At 53.1% G+C, this 20,776-nt stretch overlaps 1 protein-coding gene across 1 annotated transcript in view; it reads right to left on the bottom strand.

The window, feature by feature from the left end:
- The window catches only part of LOC100904986 (tetratricopeptide repeat protein 39B), a 47,434-nt gene that overhangs the window by 4,666 nt on the left and 21,992 nt on the right, over positions 1–20,776 (bottom strand). Inside the window, exons 2-6 of the mRNA XM_003740438.2 lie at positions 5,842–5,999; positions 3,730–3,805; positions 2,839–3,095; positions 1,988–2,087; positions 1,019–1,196 (exon numbers count right to left, since the gene is read on the bottom strand). Coding sequence (XP_003740486.1) covers positions 1,019–1,196; positions 1,988–2,087; positions 2,839–3,095; positions 3,730–3,805; positions 5,842–5,999 — 769 coding nt within the window. The remainder of the gene's footprint in view (positions 1–1,018; positions 1,197–1,987; positions 2,088–2,838; positions 3,096–3,729; positions 3,806–5,841; positions 6,000–20,776) is intronic.

The following is a 20,776-nucleotide window of genomic DNA, read 5'->3' on the forward strand; positions in this document are numbered from 1 at the left end:
ATCTTCGAGTTATAGCGAGATGGTGGAATCCAGGCCCGGAAGAAACTGTCACAACGTCGAAAATTCACTGATCTCGAAAACAATATTCATGCGAGCCGCGAGAATACCCTTAAGGACATTTTCGTGTAGCAATGAGGCCCATTCATTGTACTTTATGCTCCTCTGAACTTTGCTCTCGGGAGCGCGTCGCGTTCTCGTTCTCCTCCATGCACGATGACCGTGAACTAGACTCATGAATTTCCATCTCCTCGGAGTTCCTCGGGAGAACGAAGCATTGAATTCGACTCGGGGGTAGCCTTGTCTCTTTCCTGGATTTTCGAGGCTCGAGCCCACTTGTGAGCGCCGTCGTTGGCGCTGAGAGGGGGAGAGGACATAGAACAACATCACGTCGCTAGAGTCGTATTTCATCGAATCAATTCACTTTGACATTTGGAAGCGCATGCTGATCCATCCTGCTAGGCTCCCAAGACTTTGAATCCACATCTAATATCTAACATCAACAAACGTTTCTGCACCCGTCATGGCGAGAAACGTCAACCTAATGGATTTCTGATTCGAATCTCGGGCTCCAATATGTTTCCCACGGCCTTGTTTGATTCTACCCATCAAAACGCTCGCTCCCCACAAGACATCTCTTGATCGAAGTGTTCTTCTTATCGGATCCCTTGTCTTTCTCGCTCTCTCGCAGACAGATTTATTCTTTCTCAAAATGGATAGCTCCTCTAGCGGGAGTTTCGAGTAGAATCAGCCGATACACGAGTACCATGCCCACTCTCCCTCCCCCTTTTATTCCAGATGCAATTCGCTTCGGGAGGCCTGAAGAGCTCCGTCAACTCGACGGGGGAATATTTAGCGCAGGTCGGATGGAAGTCTCTGCTTACACTGTCTCGGATTGGCGAATCTGATTCGACTACGGAAACTTTTCCCGATGGAAACCCCGGGCGTGGTTCGTGTTGCATATGCTCATGATATCGCGAGTATCCCAAGCTCTACCTCGAAGTCAGGGCTCAACACTCACCGAGTATGAAGAGAATGAAGGTATGGTACGTTATCAGCACGATGCTACACAGCGGTCCTCGGAGGGTGTCCCATTGACGACAGCCGATCTCGAGTTCTTTGAGGCCCAATTGTTTGTTGCCCGAAAAGCCAATGAACTCAAGAAGCTTCAGAATTCGAGTCGGGAGTTGAGAGATCATCTGTAACAGGTGTTAGGAAATCGGATCAATCATCTGGTCAACAGCTGCCTAGGTTTCGGGGCGGAAACTTCGACCACCGAGGAAGTTCTTCAAAGTCTGCTTCCTAACGCTGGACCGCTGAACTCCCCAGGCATCGATTTTTTCGATGGTCTGCCCTGCGTCAGCCAGACCCTCCTCTAAGCTTCCAGGGAGGGATCCCCAATTCATTCATGAGCCCGAAAAACTCATTTCTTCGGCCCCCAGCTGTCTCCGGCACCCATGGATATTCCAGTACATTGGAGAATATTCCGAACCAATTGGCAATATTTTTCCAATCGACTTCTTCCCCGCACAGGAGGTAGATCAAGCCCCTATTGGCATCACTGATTGCACCTAGTATACAGTCACAGAGATAATGTTTCTTCGGACAGTCGCGTGGGTACGGGTCGCGACCATCCATCCCCGGGTCTTACGACTCGTTCAGAACCCTGTACCAGCCGGCAGCGTACGATACCTTCGGTTGACGGCAGTCGAGACAGATACCGCCAGACAGCAGCGGACAATTGATATCATCCGCTGTACGACGATCAGGGGTGCCGCATTTTCCTCGGTGGAATGCCGGGAACTTGAGAGGTTTGTGTACACGAACCGCTACAAATTCCTGACATGTAAGGCTATCCGATTTCCTCGCCGATAACGACGCGTGAATGGGAGAGATTTCTCCTTCTTGTCCGCTTTCCCAACGAATCCCCTCCGAATCGGATCTTTTTTCCGAGACCAGGACTGGTTTCTATCACGTTCGTGGCGCTTACCAAGTTGAATGCTCCGACTCCCATGTGGACGCCGCTTTCGAAGTGCTTCTTCTCTCGGGAGTCTTCCCAGTTGCGCGTTGCCAGCATCTGCATACATTCTCTGTAATAAGAAGTATAAGGACCGTATAACCTGAACGCTGTAGGAGAAGAGGAAATGGAAAACTACCGCGGAAGCTGCTCGCGGGAATCTGATTGCAGTTTTCCCGCGCTCTGTTCACACAAAGGCGGGAGAGAGCGAGAGAGATTCGAATCGAACGCTTTCTCCGAATTCTCGTCAATGCGACTATCGACGCCGGCGTCTTTGTGGATCCGAGGAATTCGCCAGAGCTCCAATCGAAAGCATTCGTGAACTATTGCCTCCGTTGAGCGGGTCGGCGCAGCCTACGATTTTCTCCTCCAAGAGCGGCTCGGGGAAGGAAACTCGGACGCAAGGGAAGTCGAATCGATCGGAGGAAGTTCTCTGTCGAGATCTCGCATCGAGACACGATGTAGACGCTCCGAAAATATACGATCCATATTCACTCCGATCCCAGAGTGCCGGACGTTCTATGGCGGATCTATGTTCATATGAATCGTCGAGATACTCTTCCGGTCCCGACTGACTTTTCTGCGAGTACCGAGTTCCAATTCTTCGTCGGTAAACATATGCAGCAGGGACGGAGTCGGGAGGATCAAGGGATTGCGTTCCTCGAGCGAACTTCGGAACACCGATCGTTTCACTCGGTAAAGAGATATAGAGGAGCGCAGACATCTTTAGAGGGTGTTTGCCGAGCGAATATTGGAGATTTTAAGCTCCCCTGGACAAATCCCATAAAAAAATTATCTGCAGCAGCCAATGAAAATGAACTTACTTGTATGACTGGTAGCACGAACGGATTTTGAGACCTCCCTTTATAAAGGTGACAAGCGATTGATCTTCTACGAAAGTCAAAACTGCGTTTTCGAGAAGACACTCGGCATAGCAGAGCTCAGCATGCAGCTCTTCGATCGTGTACGTATTATAGTCGGGTCGAATGAGCATTCTGTAGACAGCACTCGTGCGACGTCGATAGCGCTGACAGACCTCAACGCCCTGGCGGATAGCTTCTTGTGCCGCTTTGATGTCGACCTGGAAGCGAGTTTTGATCTGAGAAGACTCATGTCTAGAAGAACAACGCATTTCGCAAAAAATCGCGCTCGAGTTTATTTTAGAGATCATGACGTTTCCCGTTTCAGAACAAGCATTTGCCCTATCGCCGATCTTTATAGCTCCGTTGAAAAGATAGGAGTTCTGTTGTGGGGAACAAGCAGGCAGAGACTCTTGGGAAATGCGTCTCGACCAAGGATGGGCTTCAGACTCGGGATTCGGTCGCAAAGGGAGAATCGCAGCACTTTAGACCTCGAAGCGAGACAAGATGGTTTGATCGGGATCATGTTCTCTAGCCAGATTCTCTGTCTCTTATACTTCTAATGCATGACATTCGCTCGAACGTCAAGTATGTTGTGATGAGCCTTCCCGCGTCGTCCGAGGGAAAGATCAAGGTTCATAATTGTGGGGGCAAGCTCAGGAAGACTTGCCAGCTGCCGTGTCCCTATCGGACAGGCCGGACTTGATGATGTCGGCTGACTATATGTATCAGCAAGGCTTAACATGAGCTCTAATGAAGGACTCGATCCTCGATCTAGAGTTTCACCACACGCGGTCGCACCGAGATTGCCGAACATAGAGCCGAGAGATAGGAGACTTGAGAATCCGGACTTACCATGTCGAGCGTGAGGACGGCCTGCATGAACATTATGGTAGATTGGCCTAAGGCATGGTAAATGCTGTCGTGCGCCCTGGAAAATGCAAGCGAGAAAAATCAGCATTCGTCTTAGGTCCCCACGTCCTAGCGGGGAAACTGCCGCCCGCTGAGCATTGACGCTTGACAGTTCCTTTGCTTCTCTGCTGGCCCCGCCCCCCATTGCTCTTATCTGCAAGCCTGGAGCGCTTCATCGTCGAATACCTAGTTCGTATGCATGCGCATACATTCGTCCCGAACTACACATGCATGCGTGCCTCCATTCGGCAAGGCACGCAGATCTCGCTCAATCACGGTATTTCCCGAAGCCTCGAGGAGGAGCCTTCCTCACTAATGTTTTAGTTTTTCCGTCCTGTGCTTCTCGGTGAGCACATCACCATCACACAACTCACGCACAGCGAAGCCCGCCCTTAAGGAAAGCAATCAGTCCTGACAGATCGAAAATCCCATGTTATGCGTTCCTCATCGAGGAGAGCGGAAGTTCGCAGTCAGCAAGACTGGCGGGAGCACTTATCGATGAAAAATCGTCTGAGGGATGAGTTCATGCCGATTTTCTCCTGGGAAAACGGTGATTGATCGGTAAATGAATGAAGGTAAGCTCCGCTGCGAGTCGCCGAAGGGTAACACCGGAGTGTCGCAGCTGTTGGGCGTAATTGCTGCTTACGTGTCGTCAAGGGTTCCGCTTCGCTAGAGGGGAACGGAAGCAAAGGAAACCTTTTCGCAAAACTGCCTAGTCGGCCCGCCTACATAAGACAACTGAACCCGTCTTCAACCCATTCAAGCTTCCAGCTGCGGCTAGTGGAACAGAATGAGAGCAGGGCTAACAGGGCCCTTGCCTGTGGAGCGGAGAACAGTTTCGAGGGAAAAAATCCTCACATGTCTAGGGGAAATTACTGCAGGTCCCTCCGGAGAGTTCATTCAGGAATTTCGTCGGTTCCTCCTCCCTCCAGTCTGGCGAAAGCTTCCCCCTATTGTTGCGTCGCTTGCCTTCAGGAGATGCATGCAGACCACAGACTCGAGAGACCCCCATCGTCTTTTCTTCGTGCGCCCGCCTCGTCCGTACTCGTGGCAACTGACTTGGGAGCAACCTATCTGCTAGTGATGAGGTCTGCCCTCTTCGAAAGCGACCTCTGTCTCTCCCCCTGTCGAGCTCCATCTGTCCCCTCTGCTGAATACTGCGTCGTATTCTTAGGGAAACGAGTCATTCTTGCTATTTGGGCACTTTGAAGAGCACGACCTCCTTGACTCTGCCACGGCGAGGTCAAAACTTCAGGATGCTCGATTAAATCTTTCAGTCCATATGAGCGAGATCGCACACATTGATGCGACCTCGCCCGTGTGGATCGAATTATAGTCGAAGACAAAATTTGGTCCGAGAGGCGTTCGACTATTGGCAGGGAGGAAAGAGTGGGATCGGGGTGAATGAACCATGCTTGGGCTATTCTTCAACATCTGCAGACCGCAGCTCTGTTCCTTGTCGATATAGACAACGCGAATCAGCCCCTCAGGTGAGCTCGCTCAGATACCGGCGCTCGAGTCACGCAAAGTTTCCGCTCCCTGTCTCGAGGCGCAGCAAAAATCGACCAGGTTCTCAATGTCAGCTGGAGCCCACATTTCGAGCAGAGTTCGCACATAGGATCCGATTGCGATCGGAGCTTGCGCACACAATTCGAAGCCGAGTGGTTGCAAGACAGCGCGAATATTGACGTCGGACAATTCCAGATGAATCGTTGCGAAAGCGTGCGAGACAACTGCCGCTCTACGTTGAAATCTATGACTTGAGTCAGTTTCAACACCGACAAGCGTGAGAATCTCGCGACAAAGCGGCCTGGGTGCCGCCGTACATGAGTGTCGAACAGCTCGTAGAATCGAGGGCTCGCTCGACATCTTGGGAACGAGCCCGCGGCTCGATGGCGTCGACAGCATGGTTCAACGCGATCTTCCGACGAATGGGCTTCACTTGGGCGAAATTCGCCTATGTACATTACAGCCTGCATGGCGGCTGATGGGTTGACGAGCTCTCTTCAGGGCTTCTCGAAACTCCTTGAACAAAGCTTGAGCAGAGACACTTACTTAGGGCGCATTTTATCCAAGGCCGCGGTGAACTGGTTCGTCAGGAGAAGATGTAGTCCGTCGCATGTTTCATCAGCGGCTTCGAGGACCATCGAAGAGGGGCTCGGCGTATCCTCCTTGCTACCCATGTCCCCTTTGATCTCGACAGCTTCGAAAGTCTGAAAATCGTGTGAAAGAATTCTTGGAAGAGTCTAGGCGAGTATCCATTCCTTAACTCCTTACAATGTTCTATCGATTCGAACTAAGATTACACTGATGATGATAAGGATAAGGCTCGCTCCGTATAGAGCGAGCTAGCGACGATCTCAGTAGACGAGTACCATAGAGGAGGGTCTGGGCTTTAGACAGACACTTGTGAGCTGTGGTCGGCTGTGAAATTATTCGGCGACAGGAGTCAAACAGTCACGGTCACGACTAGGGTGATCTGTTCGTGAGAGGCAGTCAGCCGAGGACAGTCTGCAGTCTGCGCTGAGGTGACATTCCGTATCAACGTCTAGCGCTGATCGAATCCGTTTGCAACAATCGGGAGGAGGGAGGGGCTGGGAGCCGTATCGAATGCGGCATCAGTGCGGAAGGCTGACGGAACGCAAGCTGTGATTGTGTAGACTGTGCCACGATCAGGAAGGTTTCCTGCCCCTCCACTCGCGCCCGTGAAGCCGTGAACCAATCAGTCAATCAATCACAAAATCTCGGACAACTCGAGATTCGATTCAAGACCAGGCTGGGGAGGAGAAGGTCACTGATCGAAGGCCACGTCTCGCGAACCGTCAACGCGGAGCGATCAATCGATCTTGGAGCACACAATCCCGTCAAGTCCCATGAGCCAAACCAAGGACTTTGTCTAAATCAATCGTCATCGAGGCTGAAGCGGTTACCGAACCACGAAATCATGAGGAATGCAAAGCCCTTAATCGCCTCCGGGCAATGCCGCGTCGCCTGTCAACTGGACCAGACTATTCACGGGTTTTCGGTCCTCTCTCGCCAGGTGGACAATGGCGCTGACATCGAGTTGCAATGCTTTACGCATGCCGACATGCTTCCGTAGCTTGCCTCGCTGACATTGTACGCGTACGTGAACTCGTTCATTCATCCATTGTATCGATTGCACATAGTGACAAGAACGGCGATGACAACAACGAGAGGCTGTTGGGACGGAAACGCGGCGGTCGATGTCTCAATGGCGTCTCCGGGTCAGTGCTGCATGCGAAATGAGCTCTTCCCACTGAGGAACTCTGTCCTCGCCGATTCCCGCGTTCTATACCCAGCAATGAGCGTCCGCATCAGAGGGCGACAACGATAGAGGCTTCTGCAGCGAACGCCGCCGACCGGACGTGCGGCGCGACATGGATTTGCATCTTCAGACACGTCGGGGGTCGGGGGACTATTGGCGCTCTGGTTCGCTATCTGGCATCTCGGACGGGGGTCCTGAGTGTCCCAGAGGAAGTTCTCCCGCTTTTCCGAAACTTATTGAGCATCCGGCGGCTTTTTGATATTGATCGCCGTACTGTTTGCTCGACCCGCGGTTCCTTGACGGAGGGAAAGGTCGAGAGGAACAGGAAGCGAGGTCGGATAAGTTCCGATAGGAAGAGACAATGAGTCGCTCTGACAGGAATTTCCCGGGAGGTTTCACCCGCTTCGGCCCCGTATCGGAGGGGTCAATGCTGATTGCTTGAACGTGATCTTTTCCACAAAAACGAGATTGCGGCATGTCCGTCGGCTGATTGTCGGATGTTTTCGCGTGGGCTGCTTGTTCCCTACCTCGTTGTGCCGGGTGTCAGTCGAGCGGCTCAGTCTGTCTCAGCCAGTTATCCCACCCGAAAAACTTGGCCTCCTGATCCTGTGAATCGGGGCCAGTACCCAAGACCTTTGCCCAGCTATTGCACATTCGCCGACAAGTTCTCTGTCCCGAAGCACGAACCCGATTGTTTCCGTGATCACGTCGACCTGGGTCAAGCTCTGCGCCCCCAGGTGGGTCAATCGAGATTCGAAGAGGCGTCCAGCGTCACGAATTAAGACCTGTTGGCTCTCACTCTCACCCTCTATTTTTCCCTCCACTTTCCATTTCCATGCATGTAGCTCCGGGACAAAGGATGTGAAGGGGGGGGCGAAATCCTTCCGAGGCGGACTCTCGATCTTGCTCCGCTGAGAGAGGCTGTTCGGCTCAGATTCAAATTTCTCCAGTCGCGAATATTGCCCACTCTCGACAAAATCCTCAATGAATGTCAGCTTCCGGATTCCGGAAATGACGCGGATTAGGATACCCGTGCGCATTGTCTATGAATGTATACCGTATCCAGGGCTCTCGCTCTCTCCCTTTAGTTGTATTCTCCCGGATGAGCTCGAATGTTGGTCGCGCCGCGAACGACGAGCACGTGCACATTCCGATAGCGTTTGCGGCTCGCGCGCTTGCAGCGCTGCGGGGGAGTAAGGCGGTGACGGGTCCAAAATTGCTCCATCGTTCTCAATCAGACGCTTCGTGGTGAGCTCGTCGATCACCATATGCGACGGGATCCGAGGTTTCCACCGTACGGCGGCCCCATTCGCGCGGCTCTACTCCACACTATTCGGCCACAGGACCAGACAGCCCGGCGGGTGACGCCGCGTGCGACTCGTGAAGGAGTAGAGGGGTGGGGGTTAAACCCCGCTATCTCCAACGTACGGTCTTTTTTCCCCTCGTTCTGCCTCGGGGCGAAAATTTCGCCTCATTTAGAGGTTGGCTCTCGGAACAGCAAACTCAAGGTTCAAAACTCGGCGGACCGGTTTCTCGGTTGGTTGGCAGAACGGGCCTCTCCGACGTGACGCTTGAATGCCGTCGACGAATGTATGTAGATAGGCCAATCTGTGCGCTACGCTCAGTTGACTCTTGCTTCTTGAATCCCTGTTCCTTCGTTGAAGATTCATCTCTATTCGCGAAATTTCGAGCAGGCGAGGGAAGCTTAATCAACGCAATGCGTTTCCCTCGAGTAAGTCTGCTCGACACGCTCTTGCCAGCCATGAGATTGCCTCCAAAGTCGGGGGCGCATTCGGAGCCTGTTATGCGGGTGTGAGTGTTCCGGACATACGACAAGCCAAACTCCACTCGCAGCTTCCTCGAGCTAGCGAGCAACTCGAGGAGCGCGCTTTCGAGCGTTTCCCAAAAACCATTCTCTTTTGATACCATCCCTCTGCTCGGAGAGCCAGATCCCCGCTCGGAAGCCATGAGACTGCGAGGTTCGACGTCGGAAGGGTCGAATTCCTTCCCGCACGATTATTTGAATGGGAGCGAGTGACACGGCGATGTCTCTTCTGTAATCAATTCCATCCATTGATTTCGATTCCTCGGGGGCGTCAGAATCAATGATCGAGATTTCGTAACTCGTACTGAGGATTCGAATCTCCGCAAAACTCTATTGGGCGAGTACATTTCTCTTCCCCGAGGCTCGTGCTCGATACGCCCCGACGGGGAGTAGTTGCCTCAGGTTTTTCTGCAGTATGCGCTTCGTCTCCATGATCGCTCTACGGGTAGACCTAGCCAGATCCAATCGGAGTAGCGTCCGGTCTGTCGACAAATTAGTTGTCAAAAGAGCCTTCCCCATGTCGAACGTTTAAGGCACCCTTAGGAGGAGCTCATGCAAATATTTGCTTCCGCTGGCATACCATCATCGTTTTTATTGTGGTGGAGTAAGGCGGAACGGCGACTAATACTTGGAACGCATTTCAGCGGAAACGAGCAATCGATACCTTCGAGTAGCTCTATGCCTGAAGTTTATGAATCTCGTGCTCTCTCTGAGTCGGCTTACTGCGAACGACGCGTCGCGGCTCTTGGAAAAATCCGCTCCCCCCGCCAGCATTGGCCGAATAGCGCACTTGCGGCCCATAAGAAAATATGGCTCATCATGGAGGGGACAAGGAATGGAGATGTCATCAGTAAAATAGGAGTACGACACTCCCGATAGTCGAAACGCTCAAGAACCGTCAACTGCTGCGGGGAATAAGAGTGTCGCTGCGATGCCCTCCGCTGTCCCGAAGGCAAGAATGTGCCCCTTCCCGGGAGAAAAGCGACGATCCTCCTTTGCCTCCTGTGACGCCGTTTCGTAGAGTTAGACGGCTCCTTCCTACCTGAAGCCGCATTTGACCCACTCTGGAACAGCATCATTAAATTCAGGACCTCCTTGATTCCTTCAAGGGTACAGAGAAATTAAAAAAACCTCGGGAGGATCCCTTTCCTCCATACGCGTTCGTGCGTGCGAATAATCGTAGGAGCATTATTCTACGGTCCGAGGGCATAGAAAAATTCGGATACAGAGCTGTTTGATGTTAGCGCATTCTCTGTCGAAGCGAGGCTTGTTTTGCTCCGTTCTCAATCGGACTGACTTCTCCATAACCTGAACCAGGCGCTCGGACGCCTCGTTGGGATCATCTGCGTTGGCAAGAGCTCGGAACTGGTCTGTTCACAGCAACACAACGTTCTTCCGAGCGTACCTCGGTGTGGCGAACGGAGGTCACGGAGACTCCTTTGGCCGAAACAGAAATATCTTCCGCGAGGACGTCGTTCTTGGGATCACCGTCTCCGTAAACGATGGAGCGAAGCCGGAACACAGCGGTCGCTTCACCATTAGCGGAGCAAAAAGACGACGTCAAGTATGCACGGAAACAGAAACAGCAGCTTCGGTAGAAAGAGCAACAGAAGGGGATACGAACGGTGATGAAGAATGAAGATTTTCATTCCAGACGAAGAAAGTAATTGCGAGTACATGGAGGAAGCACCAGCGCGGGCGCATCGTGACCATCACATACCATAAATATGGTCAAATGTCGTTCCCGGGGTGGCGCCCCGGGGCTCATCGCCGTCGCGCGCTCGGTGGTCACCGAGAGCTAGAAGCAGTACCGTAGTAAGGCGGGGGCGGGGGGGGGGGCGGCCCGCCCCGGGCGGCACTTCCTAGGGAGCTTTTAGGGGCGGCATTTCGGGGTTTTGCATCAGAAAACGGACTGTTTTCGAGGAAAAATATCTGGCGGGGGCGGCATTTTCGTCGAGCACGGTGAAAAAACGGAAAATTTCGAATCACCGCCCCGGGCGGCACTCCGGCTCGCTACGCCACTGGCTAGAAGTCCACTCGAACTAGCAGATTCGGAGGACTTTCGTGCCCGAACGAACATGCCGATGCATTCGCCTTCGATTCTCCCGAGTACATCGAACGAGGCTCTCAAATCACCGACATTTCATCTGACGATCCCGGGTCGAAAGTCATGTGTCGGGTGGAACTTTGAAGAGCCCGAAAGCAGCGGAAAAATTGAACGTAGGCAAGTGCGAGAGCAGACAACGCGCTCCGCCAGCCGACCAATCTATGCACATACGTAATCCGTAGCCTCAGAGAGTCGGCGCCCGACGACGTGCCAGACACCTGAGGAATCTCCGACAGATGTTGAAGCACGCGAGAGAGCTTCGACAGAGTTCCGTACTTCCCTTCCCCGTGACTTACCAATCCAATCTCTCCGACGAGGTTTATCACCAAAAGTCTCGAGGGGTTTGTACACTTGACATCAGGATTCACTGTCAAATCAGGTGTTCGTCTCCTTCTGCCCGGGAGATTCGACACGTGGCAGCACCGAACGAGTCGCTCTCAACTTGCAATAGCAGATTTGAACGTCACTGAAGTCCACCAGCTCTTTTCGAAGCTCAGCCGCTCACGATATATGTCTTGAGACGTCCGATAGAACAAGAATACATACGAATCGAGCAAGTGTTCCCTCACTCCGGTATAAGAATAATAGGAGCACGCTCCCAGAGAAGTTTCATAAACATATACAGGTGTTGTTCGTAAACTTTAACATACAGGGTTGGGATGCGAGTGACGACTGGAAGAACGTCTCAGATCGAGTGCAATAAAATATCTCTCGGACGAGGGCGCATTCCAGTCGCGGGCGGCCCAGCTCGACAACGGAGAACGAACGAACACGAGCACGATTTGCGTAACAACCACCTCTAAAACTGAAGGATACAACTTCTGAATAACAAGGATTCCAAGACGGAATCAACACTATACACAGCGGACGAATCCGCAAGCAGCATGCCGCGTGAAGGGCCGGAGACCAGCTGTAGCGCAACTCCTGTATGAGAAGCGCTCTCGATCTCCCAGAATCAAGCAAGCCGCCGGCCTTTTATACCCCGCCAGGGAGCCTCTTGTCAACTCGCCCGCCGCCATCCAGCCAGCAAGCGGCCTGCTCGCAAGCCCCCGCAACTCGGTGCTTGCAGCTGGAGCGCCCTCCGTGGCCTCGACAGAAGACTCTTCCGAAAGTCGTGCCCGATCCCCAGCCCCTCCGATTCTCTTAATCAATGCGTATTGGCGGAGCGGTTGCTTGTACGGCACCACGAGGTCTGACTGACCAGGACTACGGGCTCGACATCTCTAAAAAGCAGTCGATCATAATTCCATTTCCGGAACGACCGCCCCTCTACAACCTATGTAGCACCTGGGTATGCGCGTCGTGAAACAGAGAGCGAGACAACGCGAGTCGGCCGTATATCCCGCATGCACCCGCGTACGGGCGTAAACCGTAAAGATGCTTCAATATGCTTGAAATCGAGCGCGTTCCGCGACGGATTCTGCCCGACGTCCCGGTGACGCTCCCGGTCGAACTCGTTTATGAGCTGACGCGGGACTATACCTCCGCGGGGAAACGAGCTCTGGCCAGTCCACTTCATCATTGCAGAATCGCGATGGCACGATGGGAGTATCCCATACCGGGAGGCCGTAAAATTCCGCTCGCACCAGAGGGTTGGAAGTTTGGTTTTCGTTGCAGGATCTGGGATATTTTTATCTCATCCTCGGTCGCGGCGGTCCCATGCTTTCGGAATCGGTTTCTAGGAGCCGAGACACGGTCCTGGGGCAGTCTCAGGCTCCGGAAACGAACGACATTTCTAGTTGGGCGGCGATTTTCTCGCTAAGCTTATCTGCGCTCCCGCACTTTCGCATTGCGGTCGGGGCGCCGACGTGGCACCATTCTGTCGTAAGGGGCGTGTCACTCAACGAACTCAAGGAGCAAACGCTGAGAGCCTTTGAGTGGGAAATTCATTATCACATCGCAGAATGCGCTCGCACTATCTTCCAACAAAAGAAACTCCAAATGAAAAAATTACGCTCAAGATTGAGGCCGCCGGGGAACAATGACCGATACCGAACACCCTCTCAGCTCCTGGAAGGACGGAGCACGCCTTGTTTCCGATATCGAACATATGTTGTCTAACGAGACTGCACTCCTCGTGAAAGACCCGGAGAAATCTGGCGACCAAGGGCGTTCCTATCGGACGTGAGCTTATATCCGAGGAATTCGGGGAAACAGCTTTTGTATCTATTCAATAGAGAGTCAGATCCCGCTCCGGAGGCACTCACAGTTTTTCCTCTGTATTCGGACCCTGGAAGGAGGGCTCATAACAGCTACGGCGACTTCACGGACCGATCGTTGACTCCGGCGCGTCCGCCTCGAAGCTCTTATCGTTATAAATAAGGCCAAAGCGTAGACGAAAATCCATTAGCAAAATACTGATGCTATGGGCTTTCTCGCCGTTTATATGCACAGCGGCCAGAGAGAAGAGCTTTGATGATGCGCGCCGACTTCGAGCGGGGCTGCGAGAAAAAGAAGCGCCTCGATCGAGGGATTGTGAGCTTGCGGTCCGTTAATATAAATGTTCGGGCAAGATTGATAGCGGGACGAAGGCGGATCACATGTTGGAACGTACACTTGGATTGCCGATTTGAGTTCCGTTTGCTATCACGACGATTAATTGGGTACCCACAAAAAATAATACAAGCGCCATGGATAGAAATGGTGGCCTCTCATGACGATAAGGATCGCTGGCGTCGCTTGAAGTGATAGCAAAGTATGCGTTCGTCGAGTGAAGTCGGGCCACGGCCGGTTCCGGACGAACAGTCCTGCTTACTGCGACTAGCTCCGCCCAAGCAAGCCAAGAAGCTCGTTTTACAGCGTCTGAGAGATTTTCCGTCGCACGAATAATTCATCGCGTCGGAGAAGTTGTGAGGGATTCTGCGGAACTTTCCCTCGCGTTGGCGTCGTGTGTAATCCATGCGATAATAGTAACACTCGAAAACTTCCGGTGAGCGGTTCTCTCCCGACGGCAGCGAACAATATGCTCATACCTTATGTGTACATTTCATACCGCTGTGGTCGAGGTTCGGAATGATTAAATCCGTCAGGCGAGGGAAGACATCGAGGTTGAGACCTCGCGTCGTCCTGAGTGGAAGCTGCGAAGGTCATTGTATTTTTTCGCCGTCGAATGCCTCGGTCGAGTCCCGGGCCGCGATTTCTGGGTTGCTCTAATTGTGATACCGCCTCAACTTTCGGAGAGAGGATGAAGTCATTGACTTACAGCAGCATCCCTCATCGAGTCCGCAAGCTGTGATCGATTTTCCGTCTGAGGTCGCGCCTCTGCTGCCGAACCGACGGGAAGACGGTGAGGCGGAAGAGAGAGGAATAACGACGCGAGAGCAGGAAAAAATTCGGCATGACTCAAGCATTTATGGACGACTCCCTACCTGCGAGGAGGAGCCCTTGCGTCGACAGCGATAAGTTTAAGTCATTGGGTCCGGGCGCCCGGGAGATGGTGAGAGGAAGACGATGCAGTCGAATAAGTTCTCACGAGCCGCCACCGATTTTGAATCGTGTCCTGCGTGCGATTCGGGAAGGAAAACCTGACCTCGGGAAGATCTCTGCGTCTGATTCCGCCCTCCGCATTGCGCCTTGCGGCCGGCTTGACCGCTAGCATCCTGATAAATCCTCGGCCAGGGTAGGAGCTCCAAAGTCTTCGAGCGAACGATCGTCGGGCTCATCTTCCCGGCCTGTCATCGGCGCGGTAGCTCCGTTCGTTATAGTTTTGATATGTCTGACATCATTTAGGTTATTTGGGAGGACAAGTCATTCTCCCAATATGAAGTTAGCCAGTCTCTCCGGACGACAACATCACCGTCGAGGATGACGGCCGTCGCCGGCTTACTCATCTGCAGCATCGAGCGAAGGAGACTACGCGCTCAGCTAAGGCACTGAGAATCTGATAGGAATATATGTCGTCTGGCGAGCGCTGGCTGGCCTTGTACTGAAGTATATTGGAGCCTTATTTCATTAGTGGCACCCTCTTTGTCCGCTGAGGTCCCTAAAAGCTTTCACACGCTCATCGAGGGTCGGAGCTCATCCCGCGATGAACGCGTGGAAGCTTCAACGCGTCCGATCTTCTCGCTATCTTGCTCTCAGGTATCGTCGGCGTGACGGGACTCACTGCGGCGAATCACTTCGGCAGTCCGGAGATGACACGAAGATAAGGCACTGGCCCGCGGTCCGTATACGGCATATGACATCCTCTGTCGAAAGAAGGTCCGATGTCTTCATCTTCTCGTCCGTGAGAGAAGAGTCGCGATTAGTGGACGGGGTTTCCTCCCTCATATCAGCTGTTTTGGAGCCTCATTCAATCATTAGGGCCAGACGGTTGGCCTGCGTGACCGAGACGGTGCCGATGGAAACCACAGAAACAACGAAGAGAACAGTAGACGCGTTTGTCACGAATGGTCCGCGAGAAAGCGAGCAATTCGGTCCGCTTTCCCTTCGGTCAATGGCACGCCAGAGACCTTGAGATTCAGCCTCGAGCTCTGAGAAATGTTCGCCCCTCGGCTGTTTTGCGGGACCTTCCCGCACTCCGCCTTCCCCGTTCCCTTGCCCTACCGACAGTCCAACTTTCTGATAAACGCCTCCGGCATCGACCTCGGAGAATTTCAGATATTCCTCTCTGACATCGGATCGCGATCGAGACGAGTTGCATAGAGTTGCATCGATCCCGTTCCTGAGCCTCGTAAGTATTCCTCACGTGGCCTTCGGGCCTGGCATACTCCGTTGCCCTCGCGGGCAGACGCTCAGGTTTCCGCATACCGATTACTAGGGGGGGATTTCGTACGCACACACGTCGTCGACGGAGCGAATTCGATCTCTCTAGCGAGTCCCCCGATCGAGCTCATTCGGCTCATATATTCCCCCGTCTTGGTCAAGAAAGTGCTCGGCACGGAAAGGGACCTCGTCGCACAAAAGGCAACCAAGTCTCCGTGCGGCGCTCGGGGCCGATTCTTCGTCAGCACAATATGTGCGCGTCGCTGATAGGCTTCGACCGAGTAGGCATTTTTCCTTTCCTCGGCGTTTTCTCCATCAGTGAGGAATTTCGCTCATTGCCAGTCGGGGTTCCCGCGACAGCGATAACGACGGCAAAACAATAATTGGCTCGGTTCCCCTGAGCCACATCACGTGCGCTGAACCTCCGCCCGGCTTCCCTGCTGATGATGAGTATTGCTCATTTGTGCACCGATTCCTCGTTCCCTGTTTTGTGCATTTTCACCAGACTCGAGCGCTGTAGCCCTTCCGGCGCCTGATATCGACTGACCTAGCTTCTGGGGCTCGAAGACGTGGTCCGGGGGCGTGCGTCCCGAGCGTTCTCCTTCCCGCCGTCGCCCATGATTTTACGGCTCCGAGCGAGGAAAGCGAACGCATGGAGCGGGAAACTTTCGCTGACCTCGGAATGCTAGATCTTGCATTAATGGGTCCCATGTCAAGTCTTTGGAGCTCTTCCTATTTAGCATAGTATTCGATAGACGATGCGAAGGCGTGAGTGCGTTGGATCTCCTTAGGCGGAGCGAACTGCAGCAAAACCATCGGACCGCCAGGAGCAATCCATGGCCCCTCCATGGACTCCCTCCGGCTCCTAAATAGGCTCGCATGGGAGAGCCGTTTAATCTCGTCACTCCGCTGTCGAGAGCGTTTTAAATAGCCTCTTCGTCGTCCATTTAATGAACTTTGTCTGAACGAGGATCGGCTCCGACTTCTGGGAGGAGGAATAAAAGAGGAGCGCTTCATTATTCTCCGGAGTGTCGCTGTCCTATCCGCGATTGACAGTTCGTGAATGAGAAATCGCGGTCGCCTTTCCCCCTCAAAGCGGCGAAACCTTTTAGACGCAGGCATAATCTACCTATGGGGTCTCAGGGAAAGGAGGAACACCAGAAGCCGGGAATCATAGCAGGCGACTGGAACGACGATTGCGACCTATACTCGAGTTCTGAATCCTAAGAAGCCCTATTCGAAGCGTCGCTTCCTCTTGGACCGCGCTGACTCGAACGGAGGACCGGGAACATGAAACATGAGTAGAATGAGGCTGCGGCGAGCAGGTCAGAGTCGAGGATACGGTCGAACGTCGAAGTGCGTGGGCCAGAAGCTCTGGGAGGGGTTCCCTCGCGCACCGGTCTTCCTCGATTTTCCGTACAGTGACGCCTCCTGAGAGATTGAGCAGGGATATTCCGACTCGAGTCCGCACCATTCGTTCGCGACCGTCCCTTCGATGTCGATCCCGAGGAATTGACCGAATTATCCCTCCTCACCGAAGCCGTTCACGTCTTGGACACATCGAATGACGCCGGCGCCTTTGAAAAGCTGCGATCCGTGAAGTTGTCGAGTCGATCACAACGAATTGAATTCCAATTCGCTATGGGCGCTCCCTCCCGCTTCACTCACTCGCTAAGAGGATTACAGCTTTCTTCCCCGTCCCCGAAAGCTCCATTCACTCTTCCTGAACCGTGGCACCATTTTTCTCTTTTCCCAAGTCTTGCGTCCCCTCCTCATCCACACTCTGAGATCCGACCCCAAAGTGGCATCGGAATGGCACATCGGCCAGACTCGGACTGAAACGTCAAGCGCAGTTCGAATTTCAAGGAAGTCTGCTGACAGTCTGTCCCCGCGAGTCAGATTCTTCCCCAGCCCCGGGAACCCGAAAATAGCCAGGCGTTCGGAGCTTCAATCCGCATCTAGCCGAGAAGAGTTTCTCTTCTGAACGAGTATCCGAGAGAGCCCAATAGTTCTCCGATAGAAAATAAACAAATCTTCACAGCATCAATGACCGATCTGGGACCCTATCCTTCAAGCATCGATCAGGATAGCCGTGCGGCTCCGGACACGGAGGTTTCCAAATTCTGTTGATGCCCGGGTCCTCGGGAATATATCATGGGGACGGGGAAGAGCTTGATGTCTCACCTGCAAGAAAGAGGAAGTTCCTTAGAGAGCGCTCCCGCAATATTGAGCACCGAAAATTCATGTGCCTCGCGGAGTATTTAGCCTATAATTTTTTTTTATAATTTAGCCGCGAATATGGTAGCAAATCCTCCTTGCGGAGATCTCGCTCTCCCCGGCGGGAGCTCCCGGACAGGTTGGTACCTCTCGGAGAGAAGGAGATATTCAGATTTTCTTTATTATATTATATTCCCTCCGATGTAATAGAACTCCCTGGCACTTCCATCGAGAACTTTTCTCTTTTATTTTTCGAAAGCGTGAGTCGGAAATCGCGACTCCCAGAGGCTGCGCTTAGGCCGAGAGCCCCCTCTGGCCCCCAGGGTTCGGCACCTGATCGACCGACACCTCCTCGTAGAGCGGGGAATAATCCAACATGCTCTCCGATTGGGAAGAGAGCGATGTATCGGAATTATTCGCACCTGTTTCGCAACGAACGATATTGACTTGATCATGACTAGCCACAACTAATACAGATTCGTAAGACTGTTGACTTATTTAGTTGCGACCGGTTGCAAGCGAGATCTATCCATTCATTATACATGAGATGATGATGATTCTCAGCAGATGTGGCCGGGCCGGATAGCTGGATGCAAAGAGTATAGGCCCCTCCGAGAAATCGACGAGGATTCGCAGGAGGCTGTCCAGGCCAAATCGGCGCTATGGCTGGAGAAATTTGAACTTTGAGAAACTGTACTCGATGATGACGCCTGATTTTCGTTCCACGAGCGATTCGCTGGGCTTGTAGGATTCTAGTCTTGCTGAAGCGTTACGTAATACGGGACTACAATTAAGTCGGTATCCCGTCCCAAGCGAGCCCACATGATATATGGTCTGATCACCACATTGTTCCGGGCGACTCAAAGCGTGAGGAAGACAGACGGAGGGTCCAGTGGGCCTACGGGTGCAGTCTGCGACGGACCTTCTTCTCAAATACCGCTAGGGCTAGCGCTAGCTCAATAAATCTCCAAACGAAGCCTCGGTACTGGTTCTGCGAAGATTCAGCGCGGATACGTCAAGTCAGCGGCGCGACGCGACGGGTGCAATCTGCAAGCCCCTTCAACGATAATGGTACGCGGAGCGACGCAACAATGGACGGGGAACGAGGCAAGATGAACTAGGAGCAGCAGACGCCGGATGTGATGATTTCCAAGAGAGCGTCTCGATTGGATCCCGCGCCTGTCCCAATGTTTCGTTCCGCAAGTCGACTTTTTAGCGTGTGTTCAAACCTATCCGTTCTCGGGAGCACCCTCTTGCAGGTCGACGTCCTACCGCTCACTGATCGGGGCCGCGTTTCGATTTCAGTTTCGAATGGTATTTTCGGAATTCCGTCCCGGCGTTCGGCCATGGCTCCTGGAGCTCGAATCACACCGAGCGCCCCTTCTCTTCGGAAGGTATCTCCGCTACATACTCCGATTCCAACGGGAGGCTTCGTTGGAAGGATACCAAGGTGTCCGCGGAAAGTGGCCATGAATCGTATCGGGTTCCGAATGCGGCGCTAGAGCGACAGTATACCAAACGTCGCACCGGACGTATCGGGTTAGTCGATAAAATACGATCTGATGGTCATTTGAGCGTTTGAGCGTTTTCTCCAGCCGAGCATTCGCGATACTCGATGTTCGCCGTCTCGGGTGACCGGGATGGCACTAAGAAAAGGAGATTCCTTCCCTCAGGATTTCAGAATGAGAGCCATCTCCTCCAGAGCGGCTCTCTTCCCTAAGGCAGAATGGCTATCATGTTCGGTAGATCCGTCAAAGATAGCGGACGCCGAGACTCTGTTTCATTCTTCGGATACAATGATCGTGCGAGAACTCGGGTTGCCCGCGTGGGAATCGAGAAACATGCAGAATCGCAGCCTTTTCTCTAGATTCAGATGCCAAGTCGCAGCGACCCTATGGTCGATTCGGCATCGAGGCTCCTTGGCAAGACGGGAAGTTCCCATGGCAAAGAGTTCCGGCATCGGCTGCGGGTTCCACTTAATTCCGAAATATCGGGGGTCAAAACCCGGCTCCACCCTCGAATTCCGAGCCCGGATTTTCATCAAGCCCCTCGCGGGGTACTTTTTGGCGGAATGATAATTGAGCTTCTTCTTAGCTGGATTCATGCCCGAAACTATTCCTTTTGTTTGCTCAAGCATTGCTGGTGGCAGGCATCACGCAGAACGTGCCCCGTAAAATTAATGGAGACGAAATCATTGGCCTATTAGCGGCATGTTTACGCTGCGGCGTGCATACCACGCGGCAGCTATATTTGTCCCGACCTTGCGTTCCGTCTCCGCGGGTTACCGGAAGCTCATTGATCGTAAGTAGGTACGCACACTGTTGTTGTTTTCTCACGAGTGGGGAATCCCCGCGCCTTCCGATGACCTCGTCTCAAGGAGATCGATGGAAATCGGAGATAATTCGAACTTCCACGAGAGGGCATCCTCAGGGAGCCTCCTTCTCGTTGCGGGAACCAGGGGAACCTGGTCTAACCATAGCCCAATACCGACCTTCCCCCGGTAGGAAGGACGAGGAGATTGCGTCAACCACACGGGTTCTCACAGATCGGTAAAGTTCGACGCAACTTTTTCGATCCTCTCGAATTTCTGGGGAAATCCATAGCTCGAGGAATTTCGTTCGTAGGTGGGTTTCCGGGGCTTTGTCGACGGTGAGCGAATTCGGTTGACCGAACCAAACTAGTAGTCGAGACACACTCGAAAGGCCCAAAGTGTCACAGACAGATATCGATCGGAGGAAGAAGATGGTCACGTGGTTTGTTCCGGATGAGGCGAGTTGGGAGGCCCTACTTAGGACGGCAGCTCCCCATACGGTTCTCCGAGAGAGTTTTTTCGACTGCGAGTGAGACCGCT

This window comes from Galendromus occidentalis, unplaced genomic scaffold (genome assembly GCF_000255335.2).
Source record: "Galendromus occidentalis unplaced genomic scaffold, Mocc_1.1 scf7180000076944, whole genome shotgun sequence".
In the NCBI taxonomy this organism is placed as follows: domain Eukaryota; kingdom Metazoa; phylum Arthropoda; class Arachnida; order Mesostigmata; family Phytoseiidae; genus Galendromus; species Galendromus occidentalis.